The 20,320-nt window shown below is 41.2% G+C and overlaps 1 protein-coding gene across 1 annotated transcript; it reads right to left on the reverse strand.

The window, feature by feature from the left end:
* Window positions 1–766: 766 nt before the first annotated feature.
* On the reverse strand, window positions 767–19,543 carry DLEU7 (deleted in lymphocytic leukemia 7). The gene is made up of 2 exons (XM_032403079.1): window positions 18,768–19,543; window positions 767–2,525 (listed from the first exon to the last, which is right to left on the reverse strand). Exons 1-2 carry the CDS (start codon window positions 19,224–19,226, stop codon window positions 2,319–2,321), a joined length of 666 nt encoding a protein of 221 aa, XP_032258970.1. The 5' UTR covers window positions 19,227–19,543; the 3' UTR covers window positions 767–2,318.
* Between the last annotated feature and the right edge of the window lie 777 nt (window positions 19,544–20,320).

Here is a 20,320-nt window from a genome sequence, read left to right on the forward strand (position 1 = left end):
CAGACGAGCCATATTCAAGTGCTCAATAGCCACACGTAGCCAATGGATACCATACTGGATATTGCAGGTCTAGGAAATGAAGTAGTACTAATGGATAACATGAGGGCCCCTTGAGATTGGGAGCCATGAATTGAAGTGAAATTTGCATGGCTGTGTGTTGTACTCAAGCTACATTCAGAACTCATATAGGGATGTGGAATAAGCAGAGAGTTGTCTTGACCAGGAATGGAGTTTTGTCTGCAGCATTCAACCAAAGGAAAAGAGAAGAAGGGAGTTGGTGGCATGCACAACCAAATGATCATACAAATTGAGCATAGCACATAAGCCACAGAAGTAAGAGGTGGGGGCAGTGTGAAAAGGTGGTAAAGACAACAGAAGTTCTAGTAGAGTCAAAGAACTTTTAGAATTGTAGTTGTTATGCAATATACAAATATGTCTAAAATAATCCCTGCCCTCAGCAAGCTGATCTTGGTTGCAAGTATACCAGTAGCCTTGGTATAACATGGTATGTAATAATACCAGTATGAGTTCAGAGGAAGAAGAACCCATGTCCTACTAGGATGATCCAGGAGAGTGCAATGAGGAGGTGGTAGGTAAATCAGGACTTAAAGTATGAAATAGGGTTTTAATTCGTCTATGGGAAACACATTGCAAAATGAGGGGGAAAAAACACAAGAACAGATAGAAAGAAGCAAAAATGTTCAATATTTCTTGGGGATGAGAGTAAAAAAAAAAAAAAAAAAAGCCTTAATGTTAATATTTATTTAGAGAGAGCTATTGACTACAATGGGGAAGGCAGCCTATAAATAATGATAGGTCTTTAGAGAACAGTCCTGGGATAATTTCCCCAGGGAAAGAAAGACTTCACTGTAAAATATGGTGACAGTCCCAGAATACAATGTTTCCTAGGAATGAGAGAACTAAGTACCAAAGACTCTTTCCAAGAAATAAATGCCCTTCTTTTCTGGCCTACCTCACCCTTATACACACACACACACACACACACACACACACACTCACTCACACACACACACACACACACGCGCACAGACACATACCTTTCATCTTTCATTTAGAATTCAGTCCCTTAAATGTAATTCTCTTCTATGGAATGGTCAGTTACATCTAAAGAGAAGGAATATATTTACCTTTCATCATTATATCCTGGGATAAAATTTTGGAACCAACTAGGATTAGAATATGTGGAATTTAAAAGGCTTTGATTACTACGAACACTTTATTTTTTAAAAGCAGATCTACTCTCACCATACAGACCTAGTTTTTAATTCCTTCAGAAAATAAGCTGCACGTAGACAGTGTACTCTTTTTTCTAAATCTGATGCCATTTCTATTAAACTTTTAAGGGAAAGGCAGCATTGCAATTTACTTTGGTTCTCAATACAGTCATCATTAAACAACAGGAAATTTAGTTTTTCCTAAGCATGTTCAGATCATTGGTGCAAAAAAAAAGTTAGCCTCTCTTTTCCTAGCTCTAAATATTTAGGGAAACCTGCCAGGGTATCCACTCCCTCCTGTTTTTCACAAGAATTTCCTATTTCAATTGGAATATTTAGAAACAGTAAGAAGAGCTACATGTTTCCACATGAGACTTTAATAATACTGTACTTTGTATTTACATATCATATATCCTTGGTACTTCATAGCTCATTATCATTGTAAATTTACAAATCAGTATATGAAAGCACAAGGCTTAGAAGCAATTCTTTTCCTGTCCAACAGTAAGTTATTAATGCCAGCATTGGAACTCATAATTACTGACACATGTGGTCCTACAACATCTAAAGATGATTTTCATAACGTAAAATGAAATGCTCAGTAAGTAGAACATATCAATTATCAAATATCCTATTTATTCAAGATAATTTTAAGAACCATGAAGCTTTAATCATATAACCATATATAAATAACCATATTAAATAACCATATTAAACCACATAGGCCTACATTAATATAAGTATAGATAAATGTATCATTTGATCAAAACTAATACTTAATATGAATTAGTAAATATATACATATATAATCCAATCAGTTCCACAAAGTAGAATAGATTTCAATCAAAAAGTAAGCAAATATCTCAACATACTTAAAAATGTGAACTACTGCTTTAAAAAATTTTCACCAACATGCTATAATCTAAAGGGTACAGATGCCATTGGTCAGACTGCTGTATATGTCATCAAGTCTCTCCTTACTGGGGATGAAAGCATCCATTGTCTGCTGATTCAGTTAGGAACGTAAGATACCCAGTTCTCTTGGCCGTACCAGCTATGGTTTTAATTCTGGTGTCTTGAACATCATATGTCTGGGAGATTCTGTAAGATCTGTCTCAAAGAAGCACAGGCTACCACGTGGGCATCTGAAGGAAGATTAGCAAGTGACTGAATCAGCTTCTTGACTATTGTCTTCAAACACTGGTGGGCAGCATTCAAATCTCTGTCAAACTGTTGTCCTTGAATCTGTAGAGCCAGATGACTGCAGATGTTTCTAAACTCAACACTATCCTGAAATGAACAGCAAACACAAGCAGTTAGATGGGTTATGGGGACATTTGTTGTGTTTTGTGTACCCAGCTTCCATTCCCATTTCTTCCCATCACAGGACCTCAATTATTTTCTGAGAGAACTACTGTCCTCCATTCTCAGCCTATGTGATTTGACCAAAGCTGACCCACCCACTCTACAACTCCAGGGACCAGGCCAATCAGAGACTACCACCCCTCAATCACTTTGGATTGGTCAGAAATGGACAGGTGACCTAACACAGACCAATAAGCCACAGTTCTAGAATGTCTGGGACTGGGAAAGAGAAGCTGGGAAAGAGAAGCTCTCTTTAACTGGGGCTTTTGGAAGGCATCCTGCCACCATAAGGGGAGAATCCAAATGAGAATGAAGCCAGCACTGGAAAAAAAAAAAAAAAAGAACCAAGCGATTAAAAGAGATTGATTCTAATTACATTCTCTGAGCATATTGATCCAGCTATACTTGAAAAATAAACCCCAGGATTTTTTGGTTATCTGAGTCAATAAATATGCCTTTTTTACTTAAGCCATTTAGAGTTGAGTTTCTGTTATTTGTTCCTAACAGAGCTTTAAAGAATACACAAACAGCCTCTGTTCCTATTATTCCATACTCATAGTCTTCAAAATTCCAACACAGGATTTGGTATTTAATGAACACAGAGTCAAGAACTTTCCAATGCAAATTTAGAAAGAATAGTTCCCAGGTAGTTTAAAAGAACAAAATAACTAAATATATTTTTAATTCCTAAATGTTTCACATTCTAAAATCCATTGTATAGAAATGGTACGCTAAAATTATTCCAATAAACAAACAAACAAATAAAATTATTCCATATCAGAGATAGTGTTGAATATATAATTTATTTTAAATACATGTAAATGACTCTCCACAGACTTCCAGTTCTGGTAACATGGCACACTTAGTTTCCCCAAAACCCTTTGGGGAAACTGAATTCTAAATAAAACAGAGCAAACATCCTTTCTGATATTGCAAGAAAACAGTGGAAATCCCTAAGGGCCAGAGATAAAGGAAAAGTAGATTATTTTAGCTGCCCACCAATATTCATCAAAAAAAACAAAGTTAATCTGGAGCTGGGTTTGGGGTAGAGGATAAACTTGCCCCAACAATGCATAACTGTTGACCTGTACTACACAACAGCTGAAGTTGGGAGCTGCCCTCTATACCATATACATGTTCTGGGAACACTCATGCTAAGGAATTAATTTAAAAATTGGAACTGGGCTGAAATATCCATGGATACATGGTAAAAGGAAATAAAAGCCTGTTCCATGGGGACACATCCATAACCCATGCCCCACAGAAGTATTCCCATAATACTCTGTCAAAGACAAACTCGGAATATGAAATTTAACATATCCACCATGATACAGCAGATACTAATACAGGGCAGAATTTCCAAGTATTTCAGCTAGAAACTATAAAATATGTTTAAAGTGATTAAAAATATAAAAGAAGGAATAAAACACTTTTTAAGTAAAAACAGGCTTGGAAAAGAACCAAATACATTTCCAGAAATAACAACTATTTTGACAAATTAAAAACTCAATAGACAATTTAAACACCTGAATACATTCGAACTGAGGAATAGTAAACTGGATGATGAATATGAGAAAATTACTCAGAATGTAAGATAAAAAGCCAGACATAGGAATTATGAATGGGAAGTTAAACAACATGGATGATAAATGATGAAGCCCAACAGATACACTTCCAGGAGAAAGAGAGAGGTTGGGGGAGAAGAGGGGAGACAATATTTAAAGAGAATAATGAATAAGAATTATTCAAAATTGATCCAAAACATGAATCCAGGTTCATGAACATAGATTCAGGAAGTAAAATGAGATTCAAATCTAAACTTATTAAGGCAAAACTACTCTTAAAAGCAACTGGGGGGTGGGGGGGAAGCCTGATGGCTTTCAAGGGATGACAAGACAGACTGCCACCTACTAAGCTACAATGATTGAAGTCAGAAAAGAATGGGATATGTTTTCAAATAATTGTCAACATAGAATTTTTTTTAATCCAACAAAACTATTAATTAAACATCAGGGCAAAATAAATATGCCTTCATTTAAAAGGACAACAGGCGTTACCACCCTCACTGTCATATTTTCCTAGAGATATAATTCAGAAAGGGGACATTCAATTCAAAAGGAAAGAATGAGACACAAGAAGCAACAATGAACAAAGAAACTTAAAAATACGATGTAAATCTAAAGAATTGATTGTTCAAAACCAAAATTATAACAATTAACTTGGGACTTACAAAAGCAAGATGGTTCGAAAATGCTGAATAGTAGTAACATGTGGGATGGAGTGGCATTCTAAGGCATTGTACTATTTAGAAAGGTGGCAAAGTTGATAAATTTCAGACTTATTTTAGTATGCGTGTGAGAAATGTAAGGGTTATCATTAAAGGACAGAAATAATATGTAAAACTTCAAAATCAGCAGACAAAAGGAATATTAAAACTTGATTCTATTTTTAGAAGGTAAAAATGAAGAAATATATAAACATAAATCAAGGGGAACAGAAAACACCAAATCAGACAACTTTTGAAATACAGTGGTTACCAGATTGGATTTTAAAAGATCTGTTGATAAGTTCTTTACAAGAAACACATTCAAAACTAAAAATACCTAAAGACTTAAAGTAAATGAATGCTAAAACATATACAAAGCAAAGAGAAGCCAAAACAAAGCCAGGAAAATCATTATTAAGGATAAAATAAGCTACAGTTAATAAAAGGAACTATTCCCCAAGAAGGTATAACAATTTTGTACTTTGTGTGTGCCTAATATGATTATCTTAATTTACATTCAATCCATAAACATAAAAATACTGATTTCTACCCAGCTTTCTGAGACACATAAATCAAACAACAAAATGATCAGCCTGGAGAGAAAAGACTGAAACACTAATCACAAGCTTGGCCCAATAAAGATAAGCAAATACAAATTTTCCCAAAGATATATGGAATATTTATGAAAGCTGACTGTATTATAATATGCCAAAAGTAAATTCTTAATGAATATCTAGAAGTCTATATCATACAAATCACAATGCAAATAAATGAGAAATCAATAACATAACCTTCCCAATACATACATGACTTAAAAATCTACTTCCAAATAATTCATGGATCAGTGAAAAAATAATTGAAATTTTAAAATACTTTATACTGAACAATTATGGACATAATATATCACAAACTTGTGGGACACACCTGCATTGAGAAATTCATACACTTAATGCTATTTAAGTAAAGAATAACCACTGAAAAAGCATGAGCTAAGAATTCAACTCAAGAACTTAGGAAAAGAAAAAAACAAATCCAAAAGAAAATGAAAGAAAGAGCTAAAAGCTGAACTGAAGTTTTTTTGTTCTTTTAATTTTTTTAATTTTTTTTTAATTTTTTAAATTTTATTGTTATGTTAGTCACCATAGAATACTGAACTGAAGTTTGAAACTAGAGTTTTCTTCCTAATTCTGTGTAGAAAGAGAAGCTATTCTTCTCCCTAACAAAAACTCTGTCACTTGGGTTAGAAGGACCTGGGTCTCTGGCAAAGTGTTTAGTAGAGAACATCTTCTGGGAAACAAAACAAACTTTCATCTATTGAGTTTGGCCAACAATGGCAGCAGGACCCCAGTGTGAGTAAAGTGCTGGGATAGAAAGATCAACACAACAGGCCATAGTTCTTTACTCAAGTATTCACAGGCTACCATGCTTCTTGTTTTTTCTTCCTCTTTAAAGCATTCTAGCTTCCCTGCCTTTGCGTGTTGCTCATTTCTGCTTAGAAGGTATCAAGGGGCTACTTAGATAATCTCTCCCATAGTTTTTGGAGTAACCTATATTCCTGGAGCATATTGCTTGGGAACGGGAAAGTAGAGGGGAAAAATATGCCTCTGGACTACTTCCCCTAGATCCACATCAAGGGAAATTGTCTGCTTGCTTTATAGAAGTAATCCAACTCTAAGTACAAAGTGGAAGGATCAAAGACAACATGCAAAGGGAAATTCAAAATTGAAGGAACCACTGAAATGTGTGCTGACGTGTGCCTATTAGCCAGTCTGCAAAGGCATTCATCACCCAAATAAGATTAAAATGCCTTTAAAAATATGTTTGTGGGCCTAAAATCTGAAGTCAATTTCACGTTCACTGTAAAGAATCAAAGAAGGCATCGTTTGGGGAAAGTATACATATAATAAAATTCCACTCCTGGCCTGTACTCGTCCCTGAGGCCGTGGGTAAACTTCAAATCTCTGGCAAGCTTTGCAAAGTCTCTTTATTTTACTCCTTTAGTACAGTATTTCTTCTTAATCCTTTCTCAAATATATTAACAGTCAAAGAAAACAAATTAATAGGCATAGGCTTTCCATGGGACTCTTAAGCCTGGGGATGGAAAAATAAAACAGGTGGTTGCTTCTCTTCCTTTCTGAAGGGTCTGAAGGCCAACTGTGGATCCAATGATCATGGCCTCCAACCAAACCTCTACTGATTCTGTTGCATAGGCGGGGGCCAAAAATTCACAGCATTGAGGCAGTGTCATATTGAATGGCTCATGGGCTTTCAGTAGAAAATCACATGATCAATATTCATAATGATTTTGTATATGGTGCTTTCCATTCAATGACAGAACACATCCTCCCAGCAGCTTTTATTTAGCAAGTCCCAGATGCTTCCAGAAATGATGAAATAGCCTACGTAGGGTTTGAGCATGCTGCCAGAATTAGAAAATTATGACTTAGCAATCTAAAGACAGGTTTTGGAACTTCTAAAGCCTTGTGTAATTTCAGACTCTGGATATGAAATGTATTGGTTGTTACAGTGGTTCAAACTGATAGGGGGCATTTACATTTTATAGTGACTCAACCAATCTACTGCGGCAATGGCCTCAGACTCAGTTAATGCAACAGTTACATTTCTTTGAAACATGTGAAGTCTCCACTACATGATTGACCACACTGGGTAAAAAGCAGTAAGACATGAGTACCTAGTCTCTAAAAAGCTTATAACCTAGTAGGATTGAGGCACATAGAACATATATCCAAATGTCCAGTGAAATGGAATGGGGGTTCTGGTAAAAACACAAAAACCCAACCTTACAGAAGAACAGACATTTATAGACTCATAATCCAAGCACTTTAGAGAGTTCATACAAAGCTCTTCCTGATGTGTGAATCCTTTCTAGAGCATACCTGGTGTCACACTGTTTGCCACACAGGAGAAACCCATGTGCTTAGGAGGCAACTCTTGGCTCTAGTTTCCAGAACATTTTTTCCTTAATTCTTAGCTGAAATCTGCCCTGTAGTAGACAGAATAATGGCCTCCCAAAGATGTCCATGTCCTAATCCCCAAAACCTGTGAGCATTTTACCCTATGCGGCAAAAAGGACTTTCCAGATGTTAGTAAGGATCGTAGCCCTCCAGGCACCTGAAAAGACCCCTGGGATGCTGGGATTATTCCTTCACAAGCACTGGACTTGCCGTCGGAGGCCTGGTTCTGTCCCTTTGACAGGCCATCCATGGACAGACATTTTATCTATGGAATAATCAGTTTTCTAATGTGTAAAATGGAAACAAATAGCTACCACATGGAGAGACTGTGAAGGTCCAATAAGCTCATGGTCATGCAAACTTTGAATTTATAAGGCACTCCATCCATCTAAAGTTGTGCATAAAGTACTCCGCTAGATGGGAGGTCAGCAAGAAGGAGAGGGGGAAGGAAGGACAGAAAAGAAAAGAACAATATGCTCTATAGAAGGTGGGAATCTAACTGGTGGAGATGAAACTATTCAAGCTGTTCAGTAGAGATGTCACACAGAATAAGATTAAGGCTCCAAAAGAGTGGCCAAGCTCACCTCATATCAATTAGGATGACTACTATCGAAAAAAACCCTGAAAATAGCCAGTGTTGGCGAGGATGTGGAGAAACTGCAGCCCTCGTGCACTGCCGGCAGGAACGTAAAATCACACAGCCACTACGGAAAACAGCATGGAGGCTCCTCAAAAAAACTAAAAACGGAATTACCATATGATCCAGCAATTCCACTTCCGGAATATGTATTCAAAAGGATTGAAATCAGGGTCTTAAAGAGATATCTGCACACCCATGTTCATAGCATCACTATTCACAATAGCCAAGAGGTGAAAGCAGCTCAAGGGTCCATTGACAAATGAATGGATGAACAAACTATGGTGTATACATAGAATGAAATACTACTTAGCCTTAAAAAGGAAGGAAATTCTGGAACGTGCTCCAACATGAATGGACCTTGAAGACGTTATGCTCACTGAAATAAACCAGACACGAAAAGATAAATGCCCTATGATTCCGCTTACACGCGGTACTTAGAGTCGTCAAACTCACAGAAACAGAGAAGAATGGTGGATGCCAGAGGCAAGGGGAGGGGGAAATGGGCATTTGTTGTTTATTGTGTACAGAGTTTCAGATTTACAAGATGAAAAAAATTTTGGAGATTGGTTGCACAATAATGTGAATGCTCTTGATACTGCTGAACTATACACTAAAAATGGTCAATTTTATGTTACACTCTTTTTTTTAACCACAATAAAATTTAAAAAAAAAAAGTGGTCAAGACCATTAGAGTGCTCCAGCCTTCGCAGAAGGGACTGAAGGTGAGGATGAGGCATGAGGGTAGGCCGTACAGATGTCACAAGACAGCTGGTGCAGGGAATGCAGTCTTTGCCTCTCAGGGAAGAGATGGCCCTCCCAGTTAGAATGAGCAACACAGGCAAAGGCCTGAAGTCAAGTAGGGACTGGGACTGAGAGGAGGCCAGTCTGAAAAGAGCAGAGCTTTGTGCTGGGAACGAGGACACAAACTAGTGTGGGAGCCTTGACTGCCACAGTAAAGTCCCTGATCACTTCCAAGCATGGAGATGACATGGCAAGCCAGCATTTTAAAAACACTGGTCTGGGGCGCCTGGGTGGCTCAGTTGGTTAAGCGACTGCCTTCGGCTCAGGTCATGATCCTGGAGTTCCGGGATCGAGTCCCGCATCGGGCTCCCTGCTCAGCAGGGAGTCTGCTTCTCCCTCTCCCGCTCCCCCCTCTTGTGCTCTTTCTCTCTCTCACTCTCTCTCTCAAATAAATAAATAAATAAAATCTTTAAAAAAAAAAACAAAAAACATTGGTCTGGCTTAACCTGCTAGGTGCAGGATCCAAAGCCAGGCTTCTGATCTACCTTGTCTCACTCAAGCCTCACAATGGTCCGTGAATGACCGATGAAGAAACGTGGCTTAGAGAGATAAAGCAACATACCCAAGTCGCACAGCAAATGAGGGGCAGAGCTTGAATTATCCTCTCTTCCCAAGCTCAAATGTTCATCCAAGACCCGCCCCAAATTTAGAAACTGGGCTGGGTACAGTGATGACTCCGAGAGCACAGCTCACTACCCACGGTGGGAGACAGACTGGGGAACTTGAACTACAGGGCCTCAGATGCCCCAGTGGGATGAGCAGGGATACCATGAAAGCAAGCAGGGGAAGCACCAACCTAGCTTTGAGATGGAACAAAAATGTCTACAAGTGAATGTTTCTTTTTTGGCCATATTCACACTATTTTTCTTGAGGTTAACTGAGTGTTAACGAAGCTCCAATTGGCATTGGTCACATCCAAATTGAAGATTGGTCTGTTGGTCCATCCCTCTTCCCTGCAACATAATTGAGAGGGTTTGGCTGTCTGGAAGATATTCAAGGCGTGGAACCTTCTACACCCCATGTCAAGCCAACTCGTAGCTAATCAGAGACCCTCCCTAGCTGGAGCTCTCTCTTCCTCCATTCTGTTCTCTCCTGCCCAGTATAAGGGAGGTCTCTTAGAAAAACTGCCACACTTGCACTTTTCTGCATTATGCATTGTGTTTATTAGGAATGCACACATCTGGAATCCTTGAGCAACTGCAAATGCACCTGCAAAGTCCAAAAGGGAAGAAAAGCTGGAACTTTTTTAGCTTTGTACTGAAAATAAACACTCCCATCAAAACCGTAGTCTTGAAGGCAAGAAGAATCTGGCATCAACAGTCAGCTTCAAAGCTTATTTTCTGAAACCAACACCAATGGGTAATCGAGTAAAAAATACAATATGACTTTATAGGCTCTACAATGCAGATCACTTTTAAACAATCCACAAGGAAGATTTTTGGGTTTTTTCCTACCTCATCACCTTCAAAATCACTGCTCGATCTACATAAACTCTAAGTCAGCTCATATCCCCTTCACCACTGGCTTTAAAATAAGTTGGTTCTTTTCAAGACAGTCACATCTTGAGCTATACTCTCTTACAATGGCCTTCACAAATTTGTTTCTTCTCACATTTTCCTTTCTCGCTCCCCCTGAATGCCTAATGCTCCCTATGGAGAGCACTGAAGAAAGAGCTCTTCCCAGCTTTCTGTGATGGGGCCTCCTGACCTTAATGAACTTCAGCAGACCACTCTCCACTACAGGTGCCCAGGGCTGGGCCCCCCAAAGGAGCACAAATCCCTTCCCCAGACCCATCACGATCCTCCATACTGGATGTGTACCTAAAATGGGAATGCCATTTCTTTATTTAGAGGGATGTTGTGAAAACCATGCTATCAGAAACAGTATACTGCAAATTGCTCCCTTGGTTCATCAACATCTGGCTTTGAACTACAAATTCACAGGGCCCAGAGGAGCCACCAGTTGCCTGAACCCAAGGTCAATCTCAAATAGATATGTAACTGTGTGTTAATAAAACACTCAATGAAGAACTAAAGTATCTGCCAGTCACCGTAAAAAGTCTATCATCCACAGGAAATTAAACATTTTTACTTGTGGTGTACCCAGTGTAAATGCTCACAAGTAACTAAGGTTTTTTATGCATTTGCTTTGGGTATGGTACCATTTTCATTAGAAAAGTCCAGTTAAAAACACTTTGTGATGGATATAAGCACTTAATTCAGGTATGCTCACAAGGCAAATCCCAAAATTATAAAACAAAGCACGGCAGCATTTCCACTAAGATGTTAAACATAAGTAGTTTTGTTTTAGGGCCTTCCTGCAACATCTTTCCCAAAATTTTCATTTTGGCAATTGTAAATGTCCTGATTTCCCTATCATTCACATTATGAGCAAGGACAAAGCTATAATTAAGCTACTTGTAGTCACTGGGCCTTTTTGTCACAGAAAACCACGATTTTATCCCAAATGAAGAGCAATTCGCTGGCTATGCTATTAATCATATAATCCTGAGCATTTATTTCTTCAATAGTTTGCTAGTAATTTTTAAAGACACGATTCCCAAATTTGCAGAAAGTCTTCACACTCATGTTAATGAGGAAAAAAAGCACTCATCACCAATGTCTTCCTCTGAGTGACCCAATGTTCACACCTGCAGTTTGCAAAGAGCATTAGCAGTGACCGTGAAGCCAAAGCCAGTGGTTTTATAACTGCCATGCTTGGTATGTAGAATGAGAAAACCAGCAACGATTACTGAGCTTGATGGAACAACTGGTACCAGAATCAGCTAATTGGAATGGGTGAACTCACAGGCAAGTTTAATCTGTAATAGCAGGAAAGTTCTCCTGCTTCTGAAAGTTGGCATCAGCCATAGTTTCCATGAAACTTGCATCAGAGCAGAACTCTTGGAAACTATAAGTGTTTTTGACTCTCAAAGGAAGACAGAAAAACTCAATCAGAGTGACTTCATAATTGGCTTGGTTAATGGTGTCTATGTGAGTTGGTCATTTTTAGCAGTTCTTAAAATCCTAGACTGGCTTCCATCTGGTCCTGTGCACATTTCTATGCTCTCTTTGAGTGGTGAGTGCCTAAGACATTCATGATAGTTATTACTAGTTTGATAATGATTTCCTACATTCACCTGGTGCTTTGGGTCACTATGTAATGTGGCCATCATATAAAGAGACACACAAATCACCCAGTATAATGGGTTAAATGGTGTCTCCCCACAAAAAAAAAGTCCATGTGTTGAAACATAACCTCCAGTTTGACTGTACTGGAAATAGGACCTTTAGGGAGGTAATTAAGGTTATATGAGGTCATAAGGGTGGGGCCCTAACCCAATAGGGTCAGTGTCCTTGTAAGAAGAGGAAGAGACATCCAAGATCTCTCTCTCTCCCTCTCTGCATGCACAGAGGACAAACTATTCAAGACAGAGCAGGAAGGTGGCAGTCTATGAACTAGGAAGAAAGACCTTACTAGAAACCAAATTTTTGATCTTCAGCTTTCCAGCCTTCAGAACAATGAGAAGATAAATGTCTGTGGTTTAAGCCACCCCATCTATGGCATTTTGTCATGACAGCCCAAGCTGACCAAGATACCCAGTCTACAAGGTGACTGTTGCAGCCCAAGCAGTGTGCAGTGCACAGCCCGTCCAACGCTGCCCTGTCTACCAACCATACACACTCATGGAATTTATTTCTGCATGACATTCATCACACCTCTTTAGTCCAGCACTGTGATTTGGTAGAAAAAGCCAGATAAAACCATGTTTGAACCATGGGCCATCACTTTCCAGCTGTGAGATCTTTAGCAAAATCCTAAATTCCTCTGAGTCTCAGTTTTCTCCTGTAATAAATGTTTTCTAGCTGGTTAACTCTAGCCTCTCCAACAAATTTAACAAGACTCAGTACTGTGAAGCATTTTTTATCCACTCTAAAGAAACTCACTTCATGTAGTTTTTGCACATGTGTGATAATCTCTAAATATTCAGGAAGAATATTAAGTGTCGGTATCTTTAAGAAAAGAGTAAACTGCTATAAAAAAGGTCCATTAGTATTGTGCTGGAGTTTCTCTGCCTTCATGCCTGAAAATTTCACTTCCTTAAGCCTCAGTGGTTTGATCAGCAAGTCATTTGGGGACAACATCTCTAAGTCAGTCATCAGGCATGTGCTAAAGCCGACCTCTGGATAGTGGAGGCTTCTTGGAACTCTCCATGGGTCATCCTAACTTTGCTTTTGTCAACAGTCTCAGAAAAATCAATAGAGACCATGGGTCAGATCCATCAATATCAGGACTGAAACTCACAACAATAATAGTCAATGAGAATGTGAGGCATCAACCTGTTAATAATAATAATAATAATAATAATAATAATAATAATAATAAAAGTTTAAAGGTATTGAGAGTTTGTATGGGCAGCCACTAGCTAAGACTTCATGTGCATTATCCTAATAACCCTGTAAGGTTAGATACCTCTATCCCCACTTTAAGGCAAGGAGACTGAGGCACAAGAAAGCTAAATATTTTGCCCAAGGGCCTACAGCAGGAAGTAGAATGGTAGGTTTGAAAGGCTCTGCAGGACCAGATCACTGGGCTGTGCTGTGCTGTCTCTACTTTGGGTCCCTAAGGCTTTTCATCTGGGCCGTGGGCTTTCATTCAAGTGAGTCCTCCTCCTCTCTGTGGCAAGGGTAACACTGTGGGAGAGAATTGATGTTAGAGGGATAGTTTCCACACACTTCCAAGTGATACACAGGTATTATTTCCATTAGCACAAATCCTCCTGAAATCATTCCGTGTCTAAAATCAATCCACATGTTCTTAATTTAAAAATATAGAAAACATGAAAGGAATTGGAGAAGACATACATAAATGGAAAGATATTCCATATTTTTGGATTGAAAGAATTAATATATATATATATATTTAATATTGTTGAAATGTCCATACTACTCAAAGCAATCTACAGGTTCAGTGAAATACCTAATCAAAATTCCAATGGCCTACTTCACAGAACTAGAACAAGTAATTCTAAAATGTGTGTGGAACCACAAAAGACCCCAAATAGCCAAAGCAATATTGAAAAAGAACAGAGCTGGAGGTACCATGCTCCCTGGTTTCAAGATATACTACAAAGCTACAGTAACCAAAACAGGATGATATTGGTACAAAAACAGACACATGAATCATTGGAACAGAATTAAGAGCCCAGAAGTAAATCCACATAGATATGGACAATTAACCTACAACAAAGGAGCCAAGAACATATAATGGAGAAAGGACAGTCTCTTCAATAAATAGTAATAAGAACACTCAACAGCCACAGGCAAAAGAATGAAACCAGACCACCATCTTACACTATACACAAAAATTAATGCAAAATGTATTAAAGACTTGAATGTAAGACGTGAAACCATAAAATTCCTAGGGGGAAAACAACATAGGCAGTAAATTCCTTGACATCAGTCCTAGGAACATCTTTGTGGATCTGACTCTAAAGGCAATGGAAAGAAAAGCAAAAATAAACAAATATGGGCGCCTGGGTGGCTTAGTTGGTTAAGCGACTGCCTTTGGCTCAGGTCATGATCCCAGAGCCCTGGGATCAAGTCCAGCATCGGGCTTCCTTCTCAGCAGGGAGTCTGCTTCTCCCTCTGACCCTACCCCCTCTTGTGCTCTCTGTCACACTCTCTCTCTCTCAAATAAATAAATAAAATAAAATCTTTAAAAAAAATTAAAAAATAAACAAATGTGACTACATCAAACAGAATCTCATTAGATTCTGCACAGCACAGGAAACCATTACCAAAATGAACAAACAACATATCGAATGGGAGAAGATATTTGCAAACCAAATATCTGACAAGGGGTTAATATCCAAATATATATAAAGAACTCCTACAACTCAACAACAACAAAATAAATAAATTACCGGTTAAAAAATGTGCAAAGCATGTGAATAGACATTTCTTCAAAGAAAACATACAGATGGCCAAACAGGTACATGAAAAGATGCTCAACATCACTAATTATTAGAGAAATGCAAATCAAAACCACAGTGAGATACCTCCCAACACCTGTTATAATGGCTACTTTCAAAAAGACAAGAAAGAACAAGTGTTGGTGAGGGTGTGGAGAAAAGGGAACCCTTGTGCACTGTTGGTGGGACTGTAAATCAGTGCAGCCACTATGGAAAACAGTACGGAGATTCCTCAAAAAATTAAGAACAGAACTACCACATAACCCAGCTATTCCACTTCTGGGCATTTATCCCCAAAATATGAAAACACTAATTTTAAAAGATATCTGCACCCCATGTTTATTGCAGCATTATTTACAATAGCCAAGATATGGAAGCAACCGAAATGTCCAGTGATAGATAAATGGATAAAGAGGTAGTGTGTGTATATATATATATATATATATATATATATACACACACACAAACCCACATATATATATATATATATATATATATATACACACACACAAACCCACACACACAGTGGAATATTACTTAGCCATAAAAAAGATTTTATTTATTTATTTGACAGAGATTGCGAGAGCAGGAACACAAGCAGGGGAAGTGAGAGAGGGAGAAGCAGGCTCCCCGCTGACAGGGAGCCTGATACGGGGCTCGATCCCAGGACTCTGGGATCATGACCTGAGCTGAAGGCAGACACTTAATGACTGAGCCACCCAGGCGCCCCTACTTAGCCATAAAAAAGAATAAAATCTTGCCATTTGCAACAGCATGGATGGACCTTAAGAGTATTATGCTAAGTGACATAAGTCAGACAGAGAAAGGCAAATACTATATGATTTCACTCATACGTGAAATCTAAAAGATGAAACAAATGAACAAACAAAATAAAGACAAAGTCATCGATGCAGAGAACAGACTAGTGGTTCCCAGAAGGGAAGGGGGTTGAGGGGGGGTGAAATGGGTGAAGGCAGTCAACTGTATGCTGATGGATGGTAACTAGACTTATGGGGGTGATCACTTTGTAGTGTATGCAGATGTCAAATTAACACTAGTAATAATGAAGCCAAGTCAGGATAACCAGCCCCCTGGAAAGACAGACTACTGTGCCCTTAAGTCTAAGTTCTTTGTAATCACTACTCTACAAATAGAGATATTACCTTTTCTCCAAACAGAAAACCAAGCAAAATTCCAAGATGTTGGCCAGGAGGCAAATCATCCAGAGAAAACTCTCCCTGTTTCTCTCCCTTCTGAAAGCACTCCCTATTCACTCAAAACTCATTATTCCCCTGCAGGTGAACAGCAGACTCCAGTGGAAAGAGTACTTTGTGTTGGGGGTTGGGGGGACCAAACAACATTTCTTTATAAGAGACAAGAAGGAAGATGAGTAGAAGTGAGATTTTTTAGGTAGAGAGGAAGATATTTGTGTCCGATGGCCTCAATTTTCTCAGAAGAGGAGTGAGCTGGTTGAGGTTTGGATAAACAAAGCTTGAGAAGGGTGGAAAATGTTGAAGACAAAAAGTCAAGTAGAAAGTGTTAGAAGGATTACCAAGTAGAAGTGATGGCTACATGATGTTCGAGTGGCACGATTTGTAGGCCACAGCAGAGAGCTCCAGTGCATCTGAGCTGGGCCAGGCCCTTGGACAGTGGTCTCCAACCTGATCCCCAAACTGCAACCTCACCTGCTGTGACTTATCTAGGGTCAGGTCCTCGCCTCAGTCATTTCAACGGTTACCTTTGCCTGCAAGACAATTCAAGGCCCTCTGCATGACATGCAGGCCTTTCTTGCCATCTGACCTCACTTACCTGTCCAGCATCCTGTTTTACCTTCTGCCATAGTGAACTAATTTTAGTTCGTTCACCTTTTCATTGCTTCTGGGCCTTGGATCACACAGCTCCCCTGAAATGTTTTTTCCCTTTCATGTCTGTGGGACAAACATTCATTTTTTTTTTTTTAAGATTACTTCCTCCAAGAAGCTTTCCGAGATCACCTAAGGTAAAGCCGATCACTCAGTCTCTCCTTTTGCCAACGTACATGTGCCCCGTATATGCCCCTAACATCACACAGCCCTTCCTGCTTCAGCAATTCTAAGATGCACCCTTTTTCACGTTTCAAAAATCTCTGACGTGATCTTACAATAGATGGTGCGTCATAGTTTAATTGGCAGGATTTTTTATTTCTTTGTGGTATCAAAGAAAGGTGCATTCTACACGAGATCATTAGTGAAATGCAGCTTCATTTTTTAACTTCCTAACGTGAGTGGGGCCGTGCTCCACCTTTGGAGGCGATCTTATTTTCCCTCCCCCCAACACACATTTGGGAATATTTGGTTGTATCAGTTTGTTGGGGGGGTGGGTAAGGCTGCTGGCATCTCCTGGGTTGAGGCCAAGGATGGTGCTAAACAACCTATAATGCACAGGACAACCCCACAATTATCCAGCCCAAAATGTCAACAGCAGGAGATTGAGAAACCATCGTGTTAGAGTAACAATACTTTTTTGGGTGTATCAGAGGCTTTATTATATTTAATTTCAAGTCAGTCTTTTACAGTGTATAGTAATCTAAAACATAGCAATTTTTTCCAAACCTTGGCTTGTAGAGCAAGAATAACAACTCTTGGGAACTGCTCTAAGCTTTCTTCATCATTCCCCCTTCATTTCCTTCTGCTAGCCTCCCAAGGGGAAGGAAGGAAGCAAAATTGGAAAGCCAGAAGACCTCAAAGAGATCTGTGACCTTAAACCAATTAGGCTAGTTAATGACAAGGTGGAGACTGGATCCCAAGACCTCCAGATTTCCACAGCCCCACTCAGCCTGAGAGGCAGCTACTGTGCTCCCTGGCTACACGGACCAGCACAGTTTGGTACCATGAGAGGAAACGGGCCCTACAAATAGGAGCTGCGTGACTTAGCAGGAGTTTAGCATTAGTATTCACGCTTTGACACCCGGGACCCACCCCGCTCTCACACCACTTTATGAGAATTTAGGTTGACTCTGTAAGGCCTCTGAACTCTGTGGGGAATTGGGTTTATGCAAAAATAATTTGGATTCTTAAGTGTGAAGGAACTTTAAATAAATCTAGGTGATTTTGTCATGCAAAAGGCAGGGGGGACTTAATAGGGGTACTGAAGGCTCTGGAGTAAGGGTTATTAATTTGGAAGGGGGGAGCAGGGACAGCTGTCCTCCATCCCAGGAGCTGCGCATGTGGAAAGGGCCTTCGGCTAGAGCAGGAAGCTGATTGATGGGAGAGGGCGAAAGGAGTTCCAGAGGAAGGTTTTGGCAAGGCCTCCCCGTGTCTCAGTTCCGCAATCAGCTGGGCCCCAGGTGGACCCCGAGTTCCTGGACTCAAGTCCCAGGGCTGTCACCTCCCGCCTTCCGTCTCACAGACGCTGAATCCCCTGGACCGCTCAGCTTTTCAATGGGTGGCCCCTCCGGGCTTTATCCCGGCCCCGCAGCCCCGCCCTGCCGCGGGATCCTGCGCCCCAGCCGGGTGCTCGAGGCCAGACTCACCTTCAGATGGATGGGGAAGGACCGCTCCTGCTGGAGGGGGCCCAGCAGCGTCTGCTCCACGCTGACCAGCTCCGAGGTCGAGTCCACCACGCGGGCCAGCGCGCTGCGCATCGCCATCTGGGCCAGGGTGCAGGGCCCCCGACCCCTGGGGAAGGGCAGCAGCTCCGCGCCCCCTTCGGCGCCTCGCACCACTTCTACTTCTGGGGAGCTTGCCCGCGCCCCAGACCCGCCACTCCTGGCCCCCCGCCGCCCTCCCCCCTCTTCGCGCCCCGGCCCCGGCCGGGCCCTCCGCGGGCCTGTGCGACGCGCTGGGGCAGCGGACACGTGGTCTGGATCGCGCGGGATCCCCGGGTCGCCCGGACCGTCCCCCCAGCCCCACTCCTGCTGCAGCAGCTGCAGCGTCTGCAGAGCCACCATTTGGTGGCTGATGGAGGCCACTAAGGGCGCAGGGCTAGCCATCGCCTCTGCCGGCGGCTCCGCGCGCTCCGCGGGCAGGTGTAGCAGTGAGCGAGAGAGGCGGGGGCGTTTGGGGTCGCCAGGGTCACATTTCCCAACCCGCTTGTTGGCCTTGTTGCCTCTCGAGGGTGGAGCCTGCCCCGCAGGAGGTGGCCAGCGCTGGCCCCCGAATTCCTATCCGAATGGGCGTGTCCGGACCCAAGGCTGCAGGAGGCACTGCTCCCGGTGCGCTCGAAAATCAGCCAATGCTGAGCGCGGGTTCTTCCTCTTCTCCAGGGCTTTGCTGGGAAACCCTGCCGCTTGGTGCAGAAGCATCTATCCGCAGGGATACCCCGCCCCCATCTCCTTTGAAGGATGCCTGTCAGTGATCATTCATGCCTTGGGTGCTGGGGGTGGCAGGTTAAAGACCTACCCTGAGCAAAAGTGCCAAAAGCCAGAGAAAGCTCACAAAAGGAAGACCGAGCCCGATCCTCCTCCCTCCCTTTCCCAACCCTAGGAGAATTTTCAGCAACTTCTTGGAGTAACCTTCAAGGCTTCGTGTCCCCCAAACAAAAGAAGGGGACTTGTGTATGTGGAAGTTCTGCTCTTCTCTGCTTTGCTCATGCCACACGCGCTCAGGGAATCTGGCGGCTAAAGAAGCATCAGGGCACAGCTGGGGAGGCCCGCTCCCCCAAGTGACTCGGGAAGTGCGGGTTTGGCACTGCCCAGACCAGGAGCCCAAGGACGTGGGCAGCGGGGTTTGAAGCTAAATCCTTTTAGGAGCCATGAACCCAGGGACAGCTGTACAAATAGTTGCTGCTTTTAATTAAACCTAACTTTGCTGCTTCCTTGACTTAGGAGAAAAGACTGGGAAATTTACGCTTTGATAGATTGGAACCTATTGTGATTACATTTTATTAAAAAAAAAAAAAGCAGCAGACATTTGAGGAGAATGGTGTGGAAAAGTGTTACCGAGTAGCATGGTTTTGGCTTTCTTCCTGCATGGGAAACCACTGAACATAACTTCACAACACAGTGAAGCGGGTACCAGGGGTGCAGGCACGTGACAGATACTGGACCCTCCTGACCTGGACAGTGGGATTTCCTTCTTCCTTTAG

This window comes from Phoca vitulina, unplaced genomic scaffold (assembly GCF_004348235.1).
Source record: "Phoca vitulina isolate PV1807 unplaced genomic scaffold, GSC_HSeal_1.0 scaffold5, whole genome shotgun sequence".
Lineage (NCBI taxonomy): Eukaryota > Metazoa > Chordata > Mammalia > Carnivora > Phocidae > Phoca > Phoca vitulina.